The sequence below is a fragment of the Chrysemys picta genome, chromosome 10, assembly GCF_011386835.1.
Source record: "Chrysemys picta bellii isolate R12L10 chromosome 10, ASM1138683v2, whole genome shotgun sequence".
Taxonomy (NCBI): domain Eukaryota; kingdom Metazoa; phylum Chordata; order Testudines; family Emydidae; genus Chrysemys; species Chrysemys picta.
In genome coordinates, this window is record NC_088800.1 from 4,520,260 (window position 1) to 4,546,603 (window position 26,344).

The window sequence follows — 26,344 nt, forward strand, 5'->3', positions numbered from 1 at the left end:
AAACTTTCAAAGCCAAACTTGATTGGATGCCGATATTAACAGAATTAATGAAAAAGTGAAAATAGAATTCAATTATGGGTCAGCAAACAAAACACTCTTTGTTTATACCTGCTGTCTTTGAAAGACTCAGTATCTATTCTCTTGTAAATCATTAAAAGCAAAATGCTCAATTAATCCTTATTTTATATGTAAAGCTCTGACAGAAGCAAAGTCCTATCGCTGTACCTTTGCTCTACAAATCGAAGTAGTAATGGTTTCAGAAAGCAGTCACACTCTATGAGCAGACAATTGAAGAGATTTAGTAAATCCCACTTTATAGAGCAGAGACTAATCGGAAAACACAAGCCAGTCAAATGTTTCTTATGAACTGTTGACACTATATCAATGCTGAATCAATTGGTGGCATTTACTCTGAGTGACAGAAAAGAAATAAATATTTATATCACATAACCTATATCAATGAACATAGGCAGAAAGCTATTTCTAACCTGCCAATATTTGATTATCTTGAAGAATCATGTCCCCTTCTTTTAATGATTAATATGAATTTCTTATTAAACCTAAGTGGAGGCTAGTGGAAAGGAATATCATCATTAATGCTTGAAAACATAAACCATACAAAAAACTATGTTAAACTAATGCTAAGGGTGCAAACTCCAAAAAGAAAGTAAAGTCAAAGTTAAAACAAAAATCTGTCCCCAGTTTATATAGTTGTGCCTAATTACTGAATAACAAAAGGTATGCAATATAACAGAGAGCATTTTCTCTTTGGAGATTTACAGTCTAGTCCCTTATCACAGCATGGTGAATTAAGGGTCGCATTAAAACACTAATTCTGAAATTCCTTTCTTTGATGGGCATAAGCCAAATCTTTACTATCACTAATAGATTTTAGCTATTGCCTTTATATCTTTCAACAAGTCAAAATGTCAAATTCAGGTTATTCACCCATTCATGATAATGTGACCGTATTCATGTTCAGTTATTCCATTTTCTAAAAATTATCCCCAAATGGCTCTTTATATTATGGATTAGTATTTGCCAAATTTCACTAAAAAGCTCAAAAGCATGTTTTTCGTACTCACATAATTGAAAGTTATCTGTTTGGCTATTTTATAAATATTTTAAAAATTATAAACAGACCTTCCTGGCAAGAATCAATTTGTTCAAATATGGCTTTGTATTAAGAATGTCGACAAGCTTAAAAATATATTCCAAGCTGTATTCAAAGGATTCAGTGCCAAATAAGCAAGGCTGCAGTGCTGATGCTGTTAGAATCACCTTTTAAAGAGGCACTCTCATTTATTAGATCACCGTGTTACAGGTGATACTGAAGGACAAGCATGAAGACCAGCCTTTATCTTCTTGACACGCTCAACTACAACTACTTGATTCATGAAATGCCAATGAGACTTGGAGAGGTCACCGTGTGAAGGCACTGAATACGCATCTGAGATAATTAAGATTTCAGCCTTCGAAACATGGAGGGGAAGTGAACAACAGTTAAGAAAATCAATAAGAGTCTTTTATTTGCGGTGACACAGATGTCTCAGTCAATAGAGCCTAATAGGCAAGCTTGATGGCAATGGACAAGTGCCTGCCTCCAAGGCTATCAAAGGGGTTTCACAATGACAAACATTAAAACTTATTTATGTTGCTACTGAAGAATCCGGTATTCTTTTAGGTAGCTTAATTTAGCAGTGTATATTTAAAGTCATTATACGACTTTGGATCTGTCTATCTATTTGAATCAAAACTGGTGAGAAATGAGTGCCCTAAAGGGTCCATTTGTCCATCAATTGAAAGTGTAAACTATTCAGGTCTGGATATCAGGATCTGAACGCCTGGAGCGGAGAAGAGTAGGTGATAAGGAAGTCTTCCACAACTTTGCTCTAATAATGCAGAATATGACGCAGCTCCAAACAATAAAAGAAGGAATTTTCTCTCTTACCACTTGCAAAAGCCTGCTAAATATTTATGTGCCTACTGCCCTGAAAATACAAACCTACACTCTAGCAACTGATTTAGATATTCAACACTGATTAACTTTCTTCCCCTACATTGTGGCCGCAGTGCAACATGTGTGTGAGGTGCTTAAATCTATTCGGAGCTAAAACTGATTCTCACCTTTTGAGAAATGGGAAGCAAATTGCTACGGCAATCAAGGTAAATCAAGACACATAACTCATTCATCTCATGAAGATTTTCATGGTCTCTCCACTTCAGTATTAAAAAGGAAACATTACAACTAAATGAGCAGTAAGCATCTCTCCACTTATATATAGTATGCCAATCACTGTGGTTTATAGGCAGTAACAAGTCATACATGTACCCAAGTATGAATTTAATGCACCTACCTGGCCATTAGCTAATATTTTCTTCAGTTCTGCAGAAGACTTCTTTAAGCTGAAAAATAAAAACCAATTATTTTCCATGACTACAGTTTCAGTCTACGAAATGGAGTTTAAAAGGTATCCCCCAAGAAAACAGCATCTTCGCTTATGGTTAGGCATGCTGAATATGTTTTACTTATGCAATACAGACTGAGCCTGGTATTTCTCAAACAGCCTATGACAGAAGTCCAGAAAGATTGAAAATTCAAGATTATCAAGACTTATTTCACTTTTACAAAGCAGTTTAGATAACGACAGACATTTGACCACCCTCCTCTTCAAAATACAGCCTAACATTTGTCACTAAATCAAAGCTACCCTCACCAGCAAGCGTTTTATAATAAAGTACCAAAAAAAACAAGGTTTTACTTCGTTATAATAGATGAAGCACATCAACCAACCATCTCTGAACTTGTGGAGCCCCAGAATCTGGGGATGTTCCGATATGGAGTTTGGATCCACCTCTAAATTTACAAGAAAAATACAGTCCAAACCCAAATGTATTCTAATGAAAAAAAGCCACTGTATACCCCTGAAGTCAACAGGGTGGCATGGGTAAACAGTGATGGAGGGCACAATTTCATCCTTCGACTGGGGGCGGGGGGGAATTAAAAGCCAAACACTTAAGAGGAAGGATGGTCTTGGGGTTAAGGCAAGACTTAAGGTTAGACTGGGACTCAGGAGATTAGGTTTCAATTCCTAGCTCTGACATGAACTTCTTTTGGGCAAATCACTACATTTCTCAGTGTCTCACTTCCTCATCTACAAAATGGGGAAAACATCCTTCCTGTGTCTGTTTTATTTATTGAGACTGTAAGCTCTTCAGGACAGGGACTGTCCTCTTATGTGTATGTACAATGGGGCCCCAACGTCGGTTGGAGTCTCTTGGACCACTGTAATATAAATAAAGTACTACCAAATAGTAAGAACTCTGTTTTTCTCCGACATCCAGAAAGCCAGAGGAAGTCACAGTTCATTTTTAACCTTCCTCTTGATTTCATTACCAATCTAGCAAGGGAAGTGCCCTGAAAGCTGTTATGATAAATTCGTTTGGGGCAATCTTTGTTGTATTTCACCATAAAATATAAGTCAAAATATTTAAAAACACTGGGGGTGATATAGTGGAACCTGCATCTGAAGGTTCTAAAATATATATTTGGTGCAGTCACAGAAACTTGGAGATGTCAGAGCAAGTTTTAGAAAATACAAATCAAAAAATTAAGAACAATATTGGTACCATTTCACGCTGAGCCATAAACTTAAATTCTTAATTGAAGCTCTTAGCTTTTGGAAACTTGACTACATTAAATACATGAAATAGCAATGAACAAGTACTAGCATGATGCACAGCTTGAACATTGATGCCTTTCCAGGGAGCATGCCCATTTTATTAGAATATATAAGAAATTCAGATTATATATATGTAATGATTGGTCTATCAAGAGCTAAGTAAAATATGGACTACCGTGGAGGGCTAAAGAGATAAAACTTCTGACTGGATTACAATTTTTTTTAAATACTTGAAAATAAGGATAAAAGTGGTGCTTTGTCTGTGGTAAAAATTAAAGTATATGGTCAAGATTGTCATCCTTAGGTGTTTAAAGTAAGGTCCCTAAATCCATATTTAGCACCTAAACAAAATTAGATGGATTTTCTAAGAACTGAGAACCTCCAACACCCACTGATTTTATGAGAACAGCAAGTGGTCAGCACCCAATTTAATATAGGTGTCTTAGACACCCTAATTGGAAAGTGTTTGCCAGAATCTAATTAATTAACCCACCCTCTACATGCATAGGTACTGGAACTAGAGGTGCTACCACACACCCTGGCTTGAAGTGGTTTCATTAAATACACAGTTTACAATTTGGTTAAATGGCTCTCAGCACCCCCACTATAAAAATTGTTCCAGCACTCCTGTCTGTGTGTGTAGAAGGAAGAAATTTTATTTCCATCTCAATTTGTATTTGTAGCCTCTCCCTTTTTCAGCACAATTGTCTCATGTACCAGCCATCTTGGATTAGATATAGTCACTGACATTACACTTCTATTGGGATATTCACAACTAACTGCTGCAGCTGTGTTTGTGTTTTTGGTAACCGAAGACTATCTTGCAAAAATGAAATATGCATTGCTATCATTGATTCCAAGGTAATTTCCTCTCCCAAAATATCAAGGCCTCCCCCTGTTTTCCTGACAACCTGATCTCCTCATCCTCCCACACAACATGCTGCCTAGACAACAGTACCACTAGAAAAATCCTCTCAGACAGATTAGTGAACTTAAAAAAAAAAACAACCAAACACAATAATATAGTCTTGATAGGTGCATGTGTCTTGATCATAGATCACTACTAACAGGAACAGTGAAAATAGGGACTTCATATTTGGTGGCTTTGTTCTTCAATAGGCCTTTTGTTCCCAGACTACTTTAAAGAAAGATTAAGTTTTCCAAGGAAACACAAGTTGATCTTGTCATCTCTCAGGACTAACAATTTGTGAACATGAAACAAAGAGAGACTTTCAATTACTTCAAAACCACAACTCCTAGTGCAAAAGGTTTTGGAAAAGAAATGGCAATTAACCAAGACATAAAAGATGACGCAATCTTCTAGAAGACTCATTTTCAGTGCACTTTGAGAACCATCTCAAAGTACATGGTATACTGAAAACTACTGAATGTTAAGGAGAGGAAGAGTATTTACTTAGCTTAGTGTACAAGGTAGGCTAGTGAAAACAGTAAATATTTTCTTCCAAAGGACATGGATAGCATCTTCACAATTGTGATACTCAGCATACCTCACCGAGTTACTGGAGCCAAGATTTCTCCAACACAGACTTGCCTAAAGTACTTGATTTAACTTCTGTCAAGGTCTCTAACGGTGCTCACTGACTGGGGCACCTTAAGTGGTTTTGGTGCTTGCAGAGTCTGTATCACGATCTCTGCATTGTCTCCAATGTTGTAATGTACTTCTGCTCTCCCCAGTGGATAACTAGGTGGCATCACAAATATCAAGCAAATAGGATTGCAACGTTAGCAGGTACCAACAGATAACTGCTTCCACTCAAGTGTGAACAGATCGTATCTTAACATGCTTGTATCACTCTTTGTCAACTTGTTTAAAAGAGGGTTTTTAAAAAGAGAAGGGGACACATTTGGTGCAGGGCTATGTAGAATGGGCATTCATAAAATGTATAAATTCCAATTAAAATACTGAGCCTTTGAATTACAGGGCTCTACTGTGGTGCACTAGAAGCTACCTTTCCAATATTAAACAGTTCTCCTATATTCACAGGCAATAAGAAGTAATATTAAATCCATAGCTAGAATTTTGAAAGAAATCTAAGGGAGTTAGGCAGCCAAATCGCATTGAATTTTGGTGGTATCTGGGAGTTTAATACCCTTAGACGTATCCCAGCCCATGCTAGCAAAGCTATTAAACTGAGCATCAAATTTAACAGGACCAAATTTTTCAGCAAAATCACTTTGAATTAGATATCCAATGAATGACTAAACCTGCTAAATAACTAAAAACCCTGTGACAGACAATGATTATTAGATCAATTAAAATAAATGAACTTCTGGCTCAACTATATACCGTATATCAATGTCATATAAAGGATGAAGCTATCTGAAATATCTCATAAAGGCAGAGTTCCAGCGGCAGAAAATAGGTTTACTGAACACCTGTAATAGGAGTGTGACAAGTTCTACAGGGCAGGGTTACATTATTTTCTTTCCCATTGTACTCCTTCGCTCCCAATAGTCATACTGATAAAGTTATCTGACATTTCAAGTTTGATACCATTAATTACTATACACCAATCGCTTCTCATGTTCCATTTTGTTTTAATAAAAAACAGACACATCCACTATTGACTCTTACCTATTGCTTGGAAGGGAATCCGAGACTGCTGAGCTGCTATTATTAGCAGACCCTGCTCGTGTATTTACCTGCAGGCAGGGAAAGAATCTCTATCAGTCGTTTGTGTTCAGAGGACACCATTCTAATTAACCTGTAATTTGCCATGAATTTCTCATTTCACTATGAAGGTTAATTAGCTTGTTGCTAGGCATACCGATCATTGAGGTCTTGTCTGTATGTAGGTTAGGATACTATATAACTGATGGGTTTCAGTATACTATTTCCTTACTTTTTAAATCCTTAATTAAATAATATAGAAAATCAGAAATACACTCTAACAATCATTTTATACAAATTATCCTATAGTTTCTTGCAATTCAGAACAGAGAACATATGTATGATTACAGTAGAAAGTTAGTAAGTATATATGAATGAATTGAATAAATGTCCTGAAAGGATTTCATTGCAACTTGGTTGTGTGCTTAACAGGTTATATAAATTAATTAAATCAAATGAATATGGTGTTTCTCCCTTCAAAAGACTTCTTTGCAAATTGATACTAATAGCAGAGTTAATATTTAAGAAGCTTATTAACAAAAGGAAGAAACAAAACGCATTTCAGTTTTTAATACAACTGTATAGAACACTCAGATATTGCAGCCAATACCAAGCAGATGAATCTTTGTCCCAGACTCATAAAAAAAAATCTGCTTGTCAGAACTCAAAAAAGTGCAGTTTTATTTGACATTTCAATAAGTGGAACACAGCATTACAAATCCATCTAACTTTACTGAAACAATTATTGAAATTCGTACCTTCAGGCCATGTATGTTGCGTTTCCCAGGAGGCTTGCAGGCTGAAACAGTAATTGACTAAATTGTAGAACACATCAGGGCCATTTACAAATTTGCTCAAAATGAATCTTTTAAAAAGAAATGAGGGTGACACCAAAATTAGCAGCGAGAAATGATTGAAAAGTGCCGCCTAAGACCCAGAGAGGGAATTGTGAGCCAGGATTTTTAACTTGCTGGGACTGAGCGTTTATAAATGCTAAGAGCTTTTTGACATTGTCTAATATAAATTATAATTTCTGCTTAAAACACAGCAAAATCAAGATAACTAGGCTAAAATGATTAGATTCATTTCTTAATTCAAATGCCTTCACTATCTTCTTTTGTTTACATACATGATGTATTGCAGTTAACTAAATTCTTTTAAAGAGACTTTTTTTTAAGTCATGTTGACAAACAGGCCACTGTGTGTTTTAATGTGGGAAAATCTGGTTGGGGAACAAAGTTCAAAGACCAAGGAAGCAGAAGATTGAATGCATTAAATATAGACTAAAAAATGATGCATTATTTGTTTACATGCAAATCCGACATCTTTTTATGATGTCTAGCTTTAAAGATGAAGTACTACTTGGGAAAAGGTATTTTCGTAAAGCCTCTTAAACAATATATTACCATGTTTTTTTCATTCAGTGGATGTGCCTTTGTCAAATGTTAAAACCACACAGGCTTCTAGCTACATGTTACAGACAATTCCCATTTTAAAACTACAGTGCCCTACAAATTGTACGTTAAAGGGCCTGTCAATTTTGATTGATTGTCTGGGAAGGGATGAATTTGATTTTTCTCTCTCTCAGATGCACATGTATTTCACTCCATTTTTTGACAGCAGGAAACAGAGCTATTTATTAGTCAAAAGGACACAGATGATAGTTATTAAACACATCAGTTAGGCCAGGCTGTGTGCATTAGAAATTACTATGATATTCTTAAAGAAGCTAAATATTATTTCACCCAGGATTGGGGAGGAGGGAAATAGATAATTTTTAGTGTAATTTTAAAGTTTACCAACCATTTTAGTTTACATTTCTTCAGAAATGGAAATATGGACATTAACATTTTGAACAAACAATAAAAGACATGTCAAATGTCATTTGTGCGGAAGCCTGTAACAAAATGCTTTGGTAACAAAATTCATAGTGTTTGAATAAGAAGCGCACTGTCCATAAACACTGTAATAAGTGATTTGTTTACCATGAATTAAAGAAAGGATAGTATTTATTTTTCTCTTGAGCTACCATCGTATGCAGAATTAAGACAACTATTATGAAAGGCTGAAGCATTCTTCAAAGAAACCCTTTATCTAGGTTTTTGCTGAAGAAGTGATCGGACCTTAAAATACAAACATATATAATCAGTGGGGATTATGGAAAATGTAAGCTTTCAGAACTGTTAAAAAAAAAGACAAAAAAAGAGTGGCCCAGTGGCAAAAAAATATATATTTTTGATGGGTTTGAAAAAAAATATCAGGCAATTATTATTTATATATAATATAAAATATACTAAATACAAATTTGTTACCCCCCGCCCCCCAAGAGCTTATAATATGAAACAGGTACAGCACAGTTAAGGCAACAACACATGGCACATGGACATCAGTGCTGGCCGGTTTCATGGAACAGGTTGGTTTTCAGAAACTATTTGATTACAGAGTAAGTAGCACTGGAGAGCCTTCCTCAGAAAGATTAAAATGGTGTCAGGAAAAGATATGAGGGGCTTGTATGTATAGAATCTAGTGCGGGTTGTAAGGTAAGGAGGAGTGGAACTGTGAAGAATTTTGAAAGAAAGAGAGAAGCTCAAATCACATGCAGAAAAGGTAGAGGATTCAAAAAGCTGAGGGAAGGGAGACATGGCCAAAATGATGAGAAAGGAAAGCGTTTTTGCTAGGACAGTTTTGGACAGATGGAAGAGAAGAGCCTGGGCTAGAGCCCTGATTGCAAAAAAAGAGGGGAAAGGACACTTGTTCAGATACTGTAGATGAAGAAGCAGCAGGACTTAGTGGGAGCTTGGATGTGAGAGAAGCAGAAAAATTAGTCAGAGATGACGGCAAGGTTACAAGTATAGCAACAGGGAGAACAGAGAGGTTAACAGAGAAAGTTTGGGAGGAAGGAGAAGAAACTCGGCTTTGGACTGGTTCAGCCTGAGATGGTGGCAAGCCATCTAAGAGGAGATGGCATGACTGGACAAAGGGTGAAAGATCACAGGTGGAAACGGAGATTGGCAAGTCATCAGCACAGAGGTGATAACTGAATCCATAAGCTCAAAGAAGATCACCCAAGGACGGCATACACGGAAGAGAGAAGGGGCACTCCCATGGAGAGGGAGAGCAGGAACAACAAGGCAGGTACTGAAGGAATGGTCCAAAAGGCAAACTTACAGAACGTAAAGTTTGATTTTGAACTTCCGTGTGTCCCTCTGGGGACTCAGCCGTGAAAAGTACTGAACAACTTCCAAGCAACAACCACTGATTTCGAAAGTGAGATGTCAATGCTCAGCCCTTCTGAGCTGTTCAGCCCCTTGAAGGCTCAGCTGCCAAAGCAGCATATACTTTGGCCACATGAGATTTCAATATTTTCTCTTTTGCAACTGGATATCACAAAATATGCAATAAGGGGCTCTTGAACCTTCTTCACACAACTCCAAACAAGTGGGTTTGTCATGGGTGCTCTAATCTCCCAAGATATTATATCTGTGGTTTTGTACAGGGATCGTGTGTGTGCACGTGTATACGTACACACTAGATACTATACTACCCTGATACCTCGTTATTACAATGAGTTTGAATGCAAACGCAGCTATAAAGAGGCAAGAGTGAATGTGTGTGTGTTTATGTATTACACACACATTTCCTTCTTTATAACTACACTCAGAAAACCCACTGTAACAGCGAGGAATTAATCTAGTGATACATGAGCTTTTTCCATGGCTAGAATCTACAAGACTCCCTCTGCTATTTCAGCTGCTGCTAGGCTGAGATGCAAAAGTCTCAATATTTCTCCTTTAAGCATCTTCCCATAGCAGCTCACTAACCTACCACCAGAGACAGCCTCCTTTTGAGACCTTAATAGCATGTGTTAGAAAGGCCTATTGGTTAGCTGCCCAATTAAAACTTCAGAGTTGTAAGTAATGAAAGTCTAGAATATTTAATTTGGAAACTCATAGTATGATTATTTGTATAGTATCAGTTAACAGAGAAGAGTTTAATTCTTAATTATTTCAATTAATTTATTGCTGGGAGATTTACTTGGAGAATTTAAACCTTATCCATTTCATCAATTAAGAACCACAGATGCAGAGACTGGATACTGAGAACATTTGAATTAGAAGGGTTATGTAATATGTTATTCTTTTTAACCATTACCTGAGTTCTCAGAGAAAAGTATGTATCCAAAATCCAAGTAGTTGCCTATGATTTTGTTTAGGACATAGTAAATCCTATTTTAATAGCAACCCAGCACAAAAGCATGTGATTAAGTCTTCTGAATTCAGGAGAGCACTTGAGCACATACTAAGTGCTGTCCTGAACAGAGATACTTTCTTCAATCAGTGCCTACATAACTGGGTATCATCTGTGTACAAGACTCCATTATTTTGATTCTATCACGAATTGCCAACAGCTCAAATAAAATTCCTCTCTATGCTGGACATATCTCCAGTTTCAACACAGATTGACAGATCATATCCCCTCAACATATTCAGTTGATTAAAAACTTTAGAGGAGCAAGGGTCGTAAGAAGCATCCAATACCTGAGTTATTCAACTGCTTTGGCTTTGAATACACAAACTACACCACCACCAATGAGTTTTTTTAAATGAATGTAAATATGTACCATGCAAACTAAATCTGGTTAGTTTAATTTACTCCAGTAAACAAGCTATTTTATGTGCAATAACTGTAGTTTCACTACAATCCTGACAATACTGAATTGTTTTATCTAAATTAAGAGGTAAACTTCATGTTATCTGCATTTAAACCTTCTGAAAACATAACTGTTGATGAAATATCTTACTGATATAATCATTGCTAATTAATATTTGTTAAGCATTACCTCTTGGATATATCTGCAAAGGTTCTATTAACTGTCCATTTACTTGCTGTTCCATTACAGTGGTATAATACTGCAAAGAGATTAGAGGAGATTATTCAATAACATGTGAATAGTAGTTATAGTGTTATAGGTTGTTGAATTCATGGTATTTTTTAGGGTTGAAAAAATTGCTATTACACGTATCAGCCTCCAAAATACATTCCTACTGTTTGTACTGTCCACACAACAAAACAACTATGAAGGAACATTAAACAAAGGGTAATGATAATCAGTAATATATTGACTTCAGGGGAGTGGCCTACTACTACTATCGTGACCATCATAGGCTCAGCCTTATCCGACATCTACGTTATTATTAAATAAAGAGAACATTAACAACATTTGCAGCAGTAAGTAAGAGACCAAAATAATACAAAGAAACCAAGAGAGATTAGAAACAAACAAAATACAATGAAATTCAACCTGGAAAGATACCAGCTACTACATTTGTGGAAAAATAATTCAAGACAGAAAGAGTCAATGGGGAAGAGAAACCTGGAAAGCAGTTGTTATGAACGAGACCAATGGATGAAAATAGACAGACAATTGAAAGTTAGCCATGAACTATGATATGGTAGAAACAGTGAATGCGGCTTTGGGCTGCATATCCAAAGGTATCACTCCACACAAATCAGAGAGGTAATATGGTCCCACTGCAATGGCATCTACAACATAATATGCACAGCTCTTAGCATTTCATTACCAGAAAAAAGAACAGGAGTACTTGTGGCACCTTAGAGACTAATAAATTTGTTAGTCTCTAAGGTGCCACAAGTACTCCTGTTCTTTTTGCGGATACAGACTAACACGGCTGCTACTCTGAAACCTGTCATTACCAGAAAGACATTGTCACGTTATGGGGACCTCAGACCACAGCCCCTGACATTTTAGTGGCTAGCGGGAGTAGCTGACGAAAAAAATCTAAGGCCTAGTCTTCACTTACCGGCTGGTCCGGAGGCACGCAATCGATGTTCTGTGATCGATTTATCGCGTCTGGTTAAGACGCGATAAATCGATCCCGGATCGATCCCGGAAGTGCCCACAATCGGCGCCGGTACTCCAGCTCTCTGAGAGGAGTACGCAGCGTCGACGGGGGGAGACTTCCGGCCGCGTCTGGACCCCGGTAAGTCCGGACTAAGGTACTTCGAATTCAGCTACGTTATTAACGTAGCTGAATTTGCGTACCTTAGTCCGAAGTCCGGACTAAGTGGGGACCAGCCCTAAGACAGCTACTATAGATACATAAATACAAGTTTGGTGAAGAGATGACAAAAGGCTACATAACAATCTGTAAATATTTGAAGGGTGTGAATACCAAGGATGGAGAGAAAATAGCATGGTAGGAGAAGAGTTACTGAGTAATGGGTGAAAAATAAGGAAAGGGAACATTTAGGCTGGAGATCTGGGAATATCTATTTGCCTTTAGAAAAAATTTCCCCTAGGAAATGTTGGAAGCTCCATTACATGGGACACTGAAGAACAACACTAGACAAAACACAGGAACATGTACTTTAAGAAACAATTCTGCTAGGGTGAGGAGATGGACCTCATTGGTTTTGCCAATGCATCTCTCTGACTATGGGAAGTGTTGAGAATTCAAAGCACAGTACCAAGCATGTTCCAACTGCAACTTACCTAGCTTAAGAACAAAAATGTTGACTGCGAGTCAGATCTTTAGCCAGTGAAAGTCAGCACAGCTCCATTGACTTTGATGCTCATTTTCACCACCTGAGGATCTGGCCCGAAGATTTTAGAAATATAGTGTTCTCAAATAAATATTTTATGATTTTGTTACTTATGCTGACATCACTTAACCTAAACAGTAAATACTGCATATCTGTATGGTGTCAAGTATGAGTGTTCTGATCATACCAATGACTTACTATAAAACAAACTTTTTTGATGTCTATGTAATGCAAATCAACATAAGGATTGGTTTATTAATTGTTATGTAAATAGTTTTCTTTCATCTTGTTATGGAATGCCATCAAATTAAGTATACAAAGGGAGCAACTACACAAATATAGTGAGCACAGGCTATAGGACAGGTCACTAAGATTGCTTTAGTGCACAATACATGCTTTCATTGCGTAAAATCATACATGCATTCACAAAACTGAATTCTGGAAGCTTCAAGTCTTCTAGCTTCACCTTGAGGCACAGATTTCTTTACAACTGATTACAAACTTGGTCCTGTTCTCAATGTGGCTCTGTGTGAACACAAAAGTCTGCATGTGCAGATCCACTTGAAGGATTGGGGTCCTATTTCAATGTTCCTTTACAGTTCTAATATTCTAACCTGCTAAGAAAGAGAAGGCATTTGATACCTCCACATTTCTCATATATGAGAACAGACAGGAAGAACAGTTCTTCTGTAAAGTGTTAGTAGAGGAGAAAACTATTGGGGGTGTTGGGTTCTTGTTAGCCCCAGCTATGCCTGATATAAAAGCATGTTTGAAGGGTATCTGGGTCACAATTACTGTACACTTCTCTTAAATAATCCCGCTACACATGCTCCCACTGTGCTTATACAGAGTAAAGTTATTAATCACAAAAATATACTATTTTAAAATGATCAAGAGATGTTTGCAGGAAGAAAGGGAACTATCCCTTCATTCATGGGGTAATGAATAACAAGCTAAGATCTTTGCCCCCCACCCCAAAAAAAGGCAGCTAGCATCTAATAGCTATGGGGCTATAAAAGAATGCCCTGCTTTCTAGCAGACCAAAGCTGTAAAGAAAATGTGTTTCCTTATTTTTAGTAACATGCCAGGACCCCAAGACATATACATATAGTATAAGCACATACTACATACTCTCTGGAATAATAAACTAAAGCAAATGTTCAAGAGACTACGTTTCTTTAGAAAAAAATAGTAATGTGGCCTTCTCCATTACTCAGTGATGACAAGTAAATGAAATATCAATCATGTCAGCTGTCAACCTTTTGGGACAGCAATAACTGTTAACAAGTAGTCTGGAAAAATTCTCCGAAAATGATTTGTCCTCCACATACGAGTATTTCAGTTTCCATGGAAAATTAAGATGCCAGTGGCTATTTGGAACATTGTTCAGGTACTTTTAAATGGAAAATTTGCCAGTTATTGATCCAGAGCATGTACCCCTTGCTTCCAGAAGGCTGCAAGCAACTTTCCAATCAGTGGCTGTCAAAAAAATTACTGCCTTTTTATACTGATACAAGACAACAGTGGTAATGTAGCTCCACTGCTACTTAATATCTTTCTTTAATTAACTGCTATGTATAATAAAAAAATAATTTCAATTATCATCTTACAATATTTCCATAAATATAATGCAAAATCTCTTTGTGTATTACAAAGCAAATTAATTACAGAGCTGATTGAAAACTGTGCTGATGGTCAAGTTCACAAACAAATAACCTCAACGATATAAGGGTTATAACAGATACAAAACATCTTTTCCTACCACAAAACCTTGCATGCATGGAAGGGACCTGTATTCTCATTTCATTATTTAATTTTAATTATAAAAAAATTCATTCACTTTCCTTTTGCAAAACCTTCAGCGTGTCAATGGCAAAATGCACCATGTCAGCATTCTTGGAAAGAGGTTAGCAGCTTCCCAACCCTACAAACATTTGCTACAAGGCCCAGCCACTACCATGAGTGACTAAGGCTACATCTACACTACAGGGGGGAGTCGATTTAAGATACGCAAATTCAGCTACGTGAATAGCGTAGCTGAATTCGACATATCGCAGCCGACTTACCCCGCTGTGAGGACCGCGGCAAAATCGACCTCCGCGGCTTCCTGTCGACGGCGCTTACTCCCACCTCCGCTGGTGGAGTAAGAGCGTCGATTAGGGGATCGATTGTCGCGTCCCAACGGGACGCGATAAATCGATCCCCGAGAGGTCGATTTCTACCCGCCGATTCAGGCGGGTAGTGTAGACCTAGCCTTAGAATGTATGCTATCACAGAACTACTCTCTGCAGTCCATTCTCCCAGCATGCAACTTACAAGAACTCCCACAATTTCAGTATTTTAGGGTAGCTAAATCTTACATAAATCAGTTGGTAATCAGCCCCAGTGATGATGATGGCCAGCAGCCCCTCTAACCATCAGGGTTTTTTGTTTTTGAGGGATTTTTTGCTTTGGTTGTTTGTTTTTGTTTTATTTTTTGAGAAAAGGGTAGAAAACCCTGCAAAAAGATTATCCCCAGCTCTGCCGGGAAGGCAGATGGATGTCAACAGAGTTATAACAATCTCACTTCCAGGAACAAGAAAGTAATTTTATTGTCTCAACTATTTTCTTCAAGATTATGGCAGATTCATTCCCATTCTTGGAGACTAAAAAGCTCCAGGATGTTTCTATAAACCACCAAACAACAGACTGCTAGAACATGAAACCATCATGTGCATCATTGAAACAGCCAACTGGTGTAAAACATCTGAGACAAAACAGATAGAAACAAAATGGCTCAGACTGGAACAAGATTATTTATAGGCATACCATAAATTTTAAGGCATTTGGGAGGACAAAACAATTGGGCACTTACAATTGCTCACTGTTGAAATTTCAACAATAGGCCTGGATTCATGCCAGAATGATGACCCTGCAAAGTAGTGATTTGTAAAACTGTGCTGGAAAAAAATGCAAGTATCCTTATCGTGTCATGTCAATAAACCCAGAGATTTCTTGAGGATTATCAATGAATAGATTGGTTATAGACTGATCCCAGGGGAAAGTATCATTATTGAGCGAGTAGAATAATAAAGAAAAAGCCGTAGAGTCTAAAAATTTTACCCCACTGCAGATAAAATTCTTTTAATATCAGACTTGTACTAAGATGGTCTGGTCCCTTCAGAATGGAAAGGCAAGTGAGGGAAAGTTGGGTGGGGAAAAGGTTTAATTCATCATCTCCGTAAAAGATCTGAACCTTACAAATAGGTGAATCAGCATCTGGAACCTGAAGTTTTTTTTGCTCTCATGGCTTAAGTCACTGACATTAAGAATAACATCTCACAGTGAAACTGGAGCACACGATATTTACTAGTACAAGGAATGCTTAACAAGGAACAATGTGTAGAAGTTCCAAGGCAGTAATCTCCTTCCATACCAAAAGATCATGACCTAGAAAAGAAAGCCTTCTGCATGTTACAGGGCAATGAATGCTTATGTATGAAGTCTGTAACCCACACAGAGACAGAACAGGAACATGACTTATGCTGACAAGTCTTCCATCATATGTTCTCACAGTCTAATTCCTTACAATTGTAATTAGAAATGACTGAAGTGATTTTCAAAAACTGTTATGATCTGATGATTTTAAGGCATTTTGATCTTGAGCAAGACTCAGAGGGAATACAGTGCAGAAGACTGGGTAAACCACTTTTGTAGTGCTGAAACCACACTGGCTTGCTAATTCCCTGTGGCATTGGGAACTACATCCAGCTATCTTCAATCTGATAATACTTGGAAACTCCAGTGTCATCACACATTGAGGATCAAAGCTACAATGCAAGTGCAACAACATTACCCATTTAACAAGTTTCTTACTTCTACTGTATTCAAATATCTCTAGATAAATTAGGATGAACAATGTCTATGCTATCCATTCATCACTCTGCATGCAACTCCTAATGCTGTGCTATATTCTCATTGGCTTGCATTCAGCAAGAAACACAGATAAAAAAAACATCAGTGTTTTGATCAGTGTTGAAAAACTAAACGGACAGGGAGAGAGACATTCTTTCTTCAAGCTTCTTGGAGAATATTACAAATCAATAGAGGAAAAGGCTGTTTTAAATCACAATGGCTATATCAAAAGAATGCTTGACTTTGTCCTTCATTTAATTAGCAACGATCAGAATATGTAGGTTTGCAATATTTTCATCAGGCAGTCATATCAGAGAAAAAGCCTGAGTTCCACTGGTGTCTAAAAGTATCTTGAAAGAAAACAGGTTGTTGATTGACACTGGTTCATAAAACAGCTATCGCAGCAGCATTTTCAACATGAGTTGGTTGCAGAATTCCTTCAGTACAAGTCTCTGTGGCAACAAAATGACTACAGTGTTTTACAGGACAATTTTGGTTTTCTTCTCACTATCCCTTAAAAATATACAGAGTGAACAAAAAGCTCAAAAACACAGACTGGTCCCATTGTAGCTTAGTATCTTGCACACTTATCTACATAACTTCTGTGACAAAATTCTTATGCACTAGATATCCTTCATGTCACATGCAGCACATAAATGTGCATCATTAATAGCCCAGGGTTGCTCAGCAATTTAAATAATTGATAAGATTTCAGTTATAAAAAGGAAACATTTTCAGTTCTAATACCAAATTTGTTTATATCCCTGATAAAACACATGATGATTTTGAAACATTGAGATGTCAACAAATACTAGGATATTTCCACTTTCGTTTAAGCCTAGGAGCTGGCATTCTCAACTTTTGTTATACATGTTTGGGCTAGAAAAAAAAAGAAACATGACCTTCTCCACCATTAAACCCAAGTGTAAAAATGTCTGCTGTATTCCAGTCCTCCATTTATTTCTGTCTAAATATATAAAAGCCATGTTTCTCTGTCTGCCCTCCCCCAAACCACTTCACTAAGCTGACATCACACACACCTCAATGGTGAGCTATGCCATTCAAAGGACAACAACAGAGAGGAAAGAGGGGAAGGAAATAAGAGATGAAGAAGAGGGACTCTGTCATTTTACCCATGAGAACAACAATACTGAGAAGTTTTGTGAAAGATAAAAAGTGAAATCATTCTAGTTTTCACTCTATTTATGAAACAGAAGGTGCCTCTTGCCCACAAAAGGAGAATGTTACCATCTGCTAATGGCAAGAGACAAGGCAGATGATATAATTTCTCACACTTGAATCTGGTCACAGAAGGAGCAGGGAAGCAAGCAGGGCTGCAAGATGACCACTCTGGGGTTGACAGTGAAAAAGCAATAAACCCTAATTAAGAGATCCCTACTTTAGGTATTAATTTAGATGGAACATATGGGCCAAAAGGTGTTACTATCCAACATTAAACAGTGTTAAACAAGGTTCAGGGTGTGGTATACGGAGACCTGAGCCTGTTTAGTACTATGGCAAATGCATCATTAAACATATTTTTAAGCTTTTATTAATGATAAAGTAAAAAAGGAAAAAAAGGAAAAATGTTTGAAATGTAAAGTATTAAGTAGGGGTTTTATTCATTTTAATAACATCCCTTGTTCCCTCTCCTTTTAGCTGGAGAGAGTTTTCAGAAGGAAAACGTCGTTGCTTGACAGTCTCTCGGATAGTATCGAAGTCGGTAATAATTGTCCTTTTGGGGAAAAGAGAAGAGGTTAGTTGAGATGAGCATTATTATAGGTTATTCTGGCATCTTATGACCTTTTACGTACTTTTTACAGCTGAGCTTACAATTAGTGTACATTTGTCAGCACCATTACACACTGAAGTATCCACAAATGTTGTCACATTATACTAAAAGAATAATCCCCAAACCTCTTGCAGTAGTAGTAACAATGAAACAATGTGTTGTTATGGGAGCACACATGATCATTCTTTTCACTTTATCAAAGAGACACACTGGAAGTTTCAAATATCAGGTCATTTGATTAGCTGAACATTTCTAGATGTGCTTATTTAGTCCTACATTAAATTGTAAGATGTGTGACTAGAGATCAGAGACTAAACATACTGTTTTTCAACTCAGCAGCATGTGTATCTGGTAACTGTACTTTTAAAAGCACTAAGTACTTACCTGCATCAAATCTTTGCATTAGATTTTTGTATGAAATCACTAACGTGTCCTAGACCCTGTAATTATATCAGGCATACATACTTAAAACTCTCATCAGCCAATCAGATTCCTCCTACAAAGCAAATCATGCAGTCTTTGCAACCCACAGAAGTTCTGTATATTGAGGGTCTACAGCAGGGGTCGGCAACGTTCGGCAGGCGGCTCGCCAGGGTAAGCACCCTGGTGGTCCCGAGCCAATGGCGAACCGCGGCCAGTGGGGGCTGCGATCGGCCGAACCTGCCGCGTCAGCAGGTAAATAAAACTGGCCCGGCCCACCAGGGTGCTTACCCTGGCGAGCCGCGTGCCGAACGTTGCCGACCCCGGTCTACAGGTCAGGTGTTTAAAAATGTTTTCCTTTTTCAATTTTTTGCTACTATATGTTCAAAAACAAGTAAAAATATCCAAACATTCTGCCTATCACCCGCTGGAAATGATGGATCAGGCCTTTAGCCATTTTATAGGGTTACCATACGTCCGGATTTTCCCGGACATGTCCTTCTTTTTGGTCCTCAAATCCCCATCCGGGGGGAAATTCCAAAAAGCCAGACATGTCCGGGAAAATAGGGAGAGGTCGTGGGGCTTGGATCCGGGCTGGAGCCACTGGGGCCGGGGCCAGAGCTGCTCGGCCACCAGCCGGCACTGCTCACCTGGGGCTGGGGCCGGTGCTGGTGCCCCGGTGCCCGATCCAAGCTGGAGTCGCCAGGGCCGGAGCCGCTCGGCTGGGGCGCGTGCCCCAGGGCCCGAGCCGAGCTGGAGTCGCCAGGACCGGAGCCGCTCGGCTGGGGCTGGTGCCCGTGCCCCAGGGCCCGAGCCGAGCTGGAGCCTCCGGGGCCAGAGCCAAGGACCAGCGCGCTCGGTCAGAACCAGGGCCGGTGCCCCAGGGCCCGAGCCGAGCCAGGCCAGAGCCGCTCGGCCGGGGTCGGTGCCCCGGGGCCCGAGCTGAGCTGGAGCTGGAGCCGCAGCCGCCGGGACCGGGGCGGGCCGGAGCCGGTGCCCCAGGGCCCGAGCCGAGCTGGGCCGGAGCCGCTGGGGCCAGAGCCGCTCGGCTGGGGGGCTGGACTGGGCCGCGCCTCCTTGCGCACACCCCGGCCCAGCCCCAGCCCCAGCCTACTTGCTGCCTGCCTGTTTCAGGCTTCCCGCGAACATTTGATTTGCAGGAAGCAGGGGAGGGAGGAGCAGGGGGCGGAGCGTTCAGGGGAGGGGGCGGAGTTGGGGAGGGGACTTTGGGAAAGGGGTGGAGTCGGGGCAGGGAAGGGGCGGAGTTGGGGCAGGGCCCCTTGGAGTGTCCTCTTTTTGTTATTTTAAAATATGGTAACCCTACATTTTATTACTACACATGAGTTCGCATCCACACACACACACACACACACACACTTATATGAAAAGATGTGGATTCATGCACACACACACAATGCTTTACAAATCAGCCAGTCACAAAATCCAGTCTGTGGAGATATATAGGTACCTTATAATGTCTTTCATTCAAACTCATACTAAATGTTTGTTTATTTTAAAGCCTTCAGCAAAGATAATATACTTAGCTACTAACAATTTTACAGTAGCAAAATAAAAGACATCTCCTAATTGGAGTTGCAGCTAGCAAGGGATGTGAAGGGTAACAAGAAGAGTTTCTACAGGCGGTCAGGGAAAGTGTGGGACCCTTACTGAATGGGGGAGGCAACCTAGTGACAGAGGATGTGGAAAAAGCTAATGTACTCAATGCTTTTTTTGCCTCTGTCTTCACGAACAAGGTCAGCTCCCAGACTACTGCACTGGGCAGCACAGTATGGGAGAAGGTGACCAGCCCTCTGTGGAGAAAGAAGTGGTTCAGGACTATTTAGAAAAGCTGGACGAGCACAAGTCCGTGGGGCCAGATGCACTGCATCCGAGGGTGCTAAAGGAGTTGGTGAATGTGACTGCAGAGCCACTGGCCATTATCTTTGAAAACTTGTGGCGATAAGGGGAGGTCCCAGATGATTGGAAAAAGGCAAATATAGTGCCCATCTTTAAAAAAGAGAAGAAGGAGAATCTGGGGAACTACAGACCGGTCAGCCTCACCTCAGTCCCTGGAAAAATCATGGAGCAGATCCTCAAGGAATCCATTTTGAAGCATTTGAAGGCGAGGAAGGTGATCAGGAACGGTCAACATGGATTCACTAAGGGCAAATCATGCCTGACCAACCTGATTGCCTTCTACGATGAGATAACTGGCTCTGTGGATATGGGGAAAGCAGTGGACGTGATATACCTTGACTTTAGATAGCTTTTGATACAGTCTCCCACAGTTTTCTTACCAGCAAGTTAAAGAAGTATGGATTGGATGAATGGACTGTAAGGTGGATAGAAAGCTGGTTAGATCGTTGGGCTCAATGGGTAGTGATCAACGGCTCGATGTCTAGTTGGCAGCCGGTATCAAGCGGAGTACCCCAGGGGTTGGTCCTGGGGCCAGTTTTGTTCAACATCTTCATTAATGATCTGGATGATGGGATGGATTGCACCCTCAGCATGTTCGCGGATGACACTAAGCTGGGGGTATAGGTAGATACGCTGGAGGGTAGGGATAGTGTCCAGAGTGACCTAGACAAATTGGAGGATTGGGCCAAAAGAAATCTGATGAGGTTCAACAAGGACAAGTGCAGAATCCTGCACTTAGGATGGCAGAATCCCACGCACTGCTACAGGCTGGGCACTAACTGGCTAAGCGGCAGTTCTGCAGAAAAGGACCTGTGGATTACAATGGACGAGAAGTTGGATATGAGTCAACAGTATGCCCTTGTTGTCAAGAAGGCTAACAGAATATTGGGTTACATTAGTAGGAGCAATGCCAGCAGATCGAGGAAAGTCATTATTCCATTCGGCACAGGTGAATCCACATCTGTAGTATTACATGCAGTTTTGAGCCCCCCACTACAGAAAGGATGTGGACAAATTTGAGAGAGTCCAGCAAAGGGCAACAAAAATGATTAGGGGGCTGGAGCACAAGACTTATGAGGAGAGGCTGAGGGAACTGAGCTTATTTAGTCTGCAGAAGAGTGGGGGGGGATTTGATAGCAGCCTTCAACTACCTGAAGGAGGGGTTCCAAAGAGGATGGAGCTGGGCTGTTCTCAGTGGTGGCAGATGACACAACAAGGAGCAATGGTCTCAAGTTGCAGTGGGGGAGGTCTAGTTGGATATTAGGAAAAACTATTTCACTAGGAGGGTGGTGAAGCACTGGAATGGGTTACCTAGGGAGGTGGTGGAATCTCCATCCTTAGAGGTTTTTAAGGCCCGGCTTGACAAAGCCCTGGCTGGGATGATTTAGTTGGGGTTAGTCCTGCTTTGAGCAGGGGGTTGGACTAGATGACCTCCTGAGGTTTCTTCCAACCCTAATCTTCTAAGATTCTATGCTTTGGGGGAAATAGTTGCCACCTAAAATAAGCCTTGATAACAAAAGAGCACCCTGTATATTTTTGATGACAAATTCTAAACTAAGCTAAAGCATTATATCCCACACAAAAGGCCTCCATCGTCAGATGACTGATACTTCAATGGCTGTACAGTAGTTAATTTTGCAACATTCAAAGTTAAGAAATAAACGGAAAACAAAAACAAAAAAAATCTTTTTTGGCAAAAAAGTGGATTTTAGCACTTAATATCCACCTTAAAAGAAAAGATCCATAAAACTATTGGTTATTTTCCTGTTCATCCATTTAATTTGAAAGCAACTGTTAAATGGACATTTTCACTTAAATTTACAATAGGAAAGATAAATTTAGCTAATAATGAGTTAAAATAATTGTGATTCAATAAGTTACTGATTTTGCTTTTAGTTTTTTTGTACATATAAAAAAACCCAGAAATACATCTTTAAATCTTCTGTGCATATTGAGCCTGCAGCTACAATGTAACTCTTCTGTTAGGAGGGGTGAAATAGTCTCCAGATGAAAGTAGATTCTGAAAATTTTTTAGAGCCCAGGGGTTCATTTTTAATGAGCCGTTACTTTAAGTACTGCATAAAAAATACAAGAAATTGATAGTCCATTTAGCCTGCACTATACCTAATGCAAAAGTCATTAAGATGCATTATTCTTAATGTTCATCATATGATCAGTAAGTGTACAACTCTTTTTAAAAATGTCAAGCATGCCCACAACTCCATGTGATTTAAAAAAAAAAAAAAAAAAAAAAAAACACAATCTAAAAAAAACAAAAAACCCCACCACCTCCACATAATACAGGAATATATTATGATCATTGAAGTTTATTTTTAAATACTTCAACACAAGCAGAATAATGGACAAAATTACAGGAAAATTGAAAACCATGAAAAACATTCCCCATTTGTTACAATATACCTACATAGGATAGCATGGCTTTCATTTCTTCATCACTTCTAACAGTAATCCGATCACCGTCCTCATCTTCATCTGATAAAAAAGTATTACATTCATTAAGTGAAAAGCCATTTACAGTTTTTAATAAATCAATTATGCCTGTTTACTCTACCTGAACAACAGAACTTCTACAAACAAATGAAAATAAACTGAACGAGCAAGCCAATTATATAAAAAACCCAGACCCTTGAAATGACTGTTGACATCATCATCATCTGGGGCCTAGACATGTGATGTGGAAGAAACAAGTGAGGAAAACAAGACCAAGTAGCTGAAGGACTTGAGACGCAAGAGCACAAAAGGAGGACAGCAGATCATTCTCTAACCGCATATACCAAAGTAATCCCAAATGCACATAAACAGAGGCTATAATTACATTTTAAGAGCGGGGACAAGAACAAAGCACTCGAAACTTTGCTCTCTCAATTTACAATGCTAGCAGAACCTCCCTGTGGAATTCCAGTCTATGCACAGTATATTACTCCTTATGCAAATCCATTAAGTCATTCTGGTGACACTGTAAACTCAGAGTGAAGATTGAGTGGTTTCTTAATGGGTCTAGGTCTCCCAAGATGGAATTAAGTTTATTCAGTTTTGTTGAAAGAGAGAACATAATATCAAAAACCTGATCTGTTTTCTTACCGCTGCCTTCTTATTCTAAAATCTTCTGTCTTTACATGAATTCTTTCCTGTCTCATGCTCATCTGCCCCCTGCCATGCTTCTTCCTCCTGATACCTGTCAGGAAGCACAGGTTTCTACCATCCCTAATAACAGTAGCTTTACCTTTAAAAAAAATTAAACCAGCACATGATAATTCATTTGTATATCCATATATACACACACATCAATTTAGACTAGTGCCAAACTTAGTGTGCACGCACGTTTGTGCACAGCATAACTGTGGGAGAAGAGAGTGAGTGGTTCACGAATAGTGCAATGTAATCACACCTTTGTAATAAGAGCTAAGGTAAGACATGCATATGCACAGTGCTGCATACCTTGTGACATAAGGAAAGATGCTGCTGTAGATTTGGAGGCAGAGGAAGGAACAAGAAGATTCAGAAAGGCTTATGTAAAGCGAGGGATTTTAAAATATATACATTTTAAATTAGGATCTAACATTGGAATAAGTTTTCCAAAGGCATAAGCCAGGATTCGATCTCCATTAACAATTGTGAGGTACTCAGATACTCTTGTGATGCAAGACGCACAAGTAATCAGATAAATTGATCAGAACCCCACTCTCAATCTGTAGCAAAATACCATTTTTTACTGATTTACCTTTTTATTGATTTGTTTCCCATTTTGCCCGCCATGATTTAACATTCCTCTTTCTTTCTGAAGTTTGTACAATTAGGATACAATATTCCTTTAACATTTATGTTTCCCCAGATTTGGAAATTGGATTTTCCTTTTACTACATCTACAGTATGACTCAGGGGTGTGATTCCCCTGCTCATATTTATTTGAGGCAGTACAAGCATAAACAGCAGTATAAATAGTATAGCTGCAGTATTATGGGTGGTGGCAGCAGAGGCACGGCTGAGCTCTGCTGAGTACATACAAACCCACTGGTTTCAGGTGGATTTATATCATGGGATGCTGCTATTTATACTCATGCTAGCTCAGTGAGCGCTAGCAAACATATGCGGACATGAGCAAGGGAATTATACACCTAGCTCATAGCATAGATAGAGCCTCAGACACAGTGATCTTTCTAAACTGCTTTCCATAAGACATTTAAATTTTAAGCTCAAAAATGAGGCAGTGTTAAAGGTATGTATATTTGAAGGCTGGGGGGGGGGGGGGGAAAATCAACCACACATGTGGTTTTGGGCTGGGATTTTCAAAGAGACCTAGGCACCCAATTCTCATTGGAAGCTGATGGGAGATGGGTGTCTGACTCGCTTAAGTCCCTTTTAAAAAAAAAATCACAGCCTTTGCACAAAATATCACACAAAATGTGTGAATATTTCCCTGGATGAAAATTAACCTCTACTCATAATTACACACATTAGTTCAGCAACAGATCTAAATTAGTTGGGCAAAGGAATGTGTTCATTCTTTTTTGAAAATCTAGCAGAAAACTCCAAAGCAATAATGAAAAAGAGCAAAAAGAGCTCAGAGGGGAAGAAGTAACAGTGTAGTAGTACGTAACTGAATATACTTAGAGAGCTAGAGTTTATAAATCTACCAGAGCAGAATCACAAGACACTGGAAAGATGGCTTTGAACGGAGACGTGGCTGGCACAGTTACCTTCTGTAATAGTCTTGAGGATGCATGGAGATTTAACTGGTAAGTTGCCAGGCTGCTAACAATGCTCTTTAGAGTTACCAACCTGTATCGAGTCAAGAACGATGAAAAGATTTGGAAGAGTTAGTGAATTGAAACTGAATGTTTCCTTGCCTGAAAGCATATAAGAGACAGAAAAGGGAGGAGAGGTTTGCAAAACTACAACTTGGCTGAAAACAAAGTTGTTCTAGCATGAGAATCAGAAACACTGAAGAAAGCTGTCAGAGTAATGACCGCAATGAAAGCACTGTAAGCAGAGAGGGGATCAGAAGTAAAAGTAGATGACCAAACACTATATTTAAAAGACAGAGGAAGACCACAGTTGTTAAACAAGTCAGGCTTAAGAGGGAAAAAAAAAACTGACCCTAGAAACATCCAAGTGTGTGTAGCTGATGAACTCTCACAGCCCACTGGAAAAACATCCTCAGATCTCCAGGGTCATACAGGATTAGATTCAGATGATATGAAAATAGCTCCAGAGTACTGAGAACTGTGAAAACTCCTCACAGTTGCATGAAGAATACAGGTAAGAGACAAATGTACTGATGAAAGACAGAAGATATTAAAAGAAAGCAAGTCTAAAACAATCAGGGCAATTTTTTCTTCATCAGAGAATATATCTCTCATGTTAAATGAGGAGATTCTTTAGCCATCCTACCAAAAAATATAACTGGGTATAGCCCCCAAA

At 39.1% G+C, this 26,344-nt stretch overlaps 1 protein-coding gene across 14 annotated transcripts in view; it reads right to left on the reverse strand.

The window, feature by feature from the left end:
- MAP2K5 (mitogen-activated protein kinase kinase 5) overlaps positions 1–26,344 on the reverse strand; it is a 186,522-nt gene that overhangs the window by 150,675 nt on the left and 9,503 nt on the right. For 9 of the 14 annotated variants that reach the window (XR_010590925.1, XR_010590926.1, XM_065559171.1 and 6 more), the window contains 5 exons: positions 23,328–23,395; positions 11,156–11,225; positions 7,074–7,114; positions 6,280–6,347; positions 2,358–2,406 (listed from right to left, as the gene is read on the reverse strand). Coding sequence is in view for 12 of the 14 variants with exons in the window: in XM_065559171.1 (XP_065415243.1) it covers positions 2,358–2,406; positions 6,280–6,347; positions 7,074–7,114; positions 11,156–11,225; positions 23,328–23,395 (296 nt within the window). In the remaining 2 variants the exon portion in view is untranslated. Of the gene's footprint in view, positions 1–2,357; positions 2,407–6,279; positions 6,348–7,073; positions 7,115–11,155; positions 11,226–15,733; positions 18,509–23,327; positions 23,396–26,344 lie in introns of all 14 variants that reach the window. The other 5 variants (XM_065559162.1, XM_065559164.1, XM_065559165.1 and 2 more) reach the window with 3 other exon arrangements.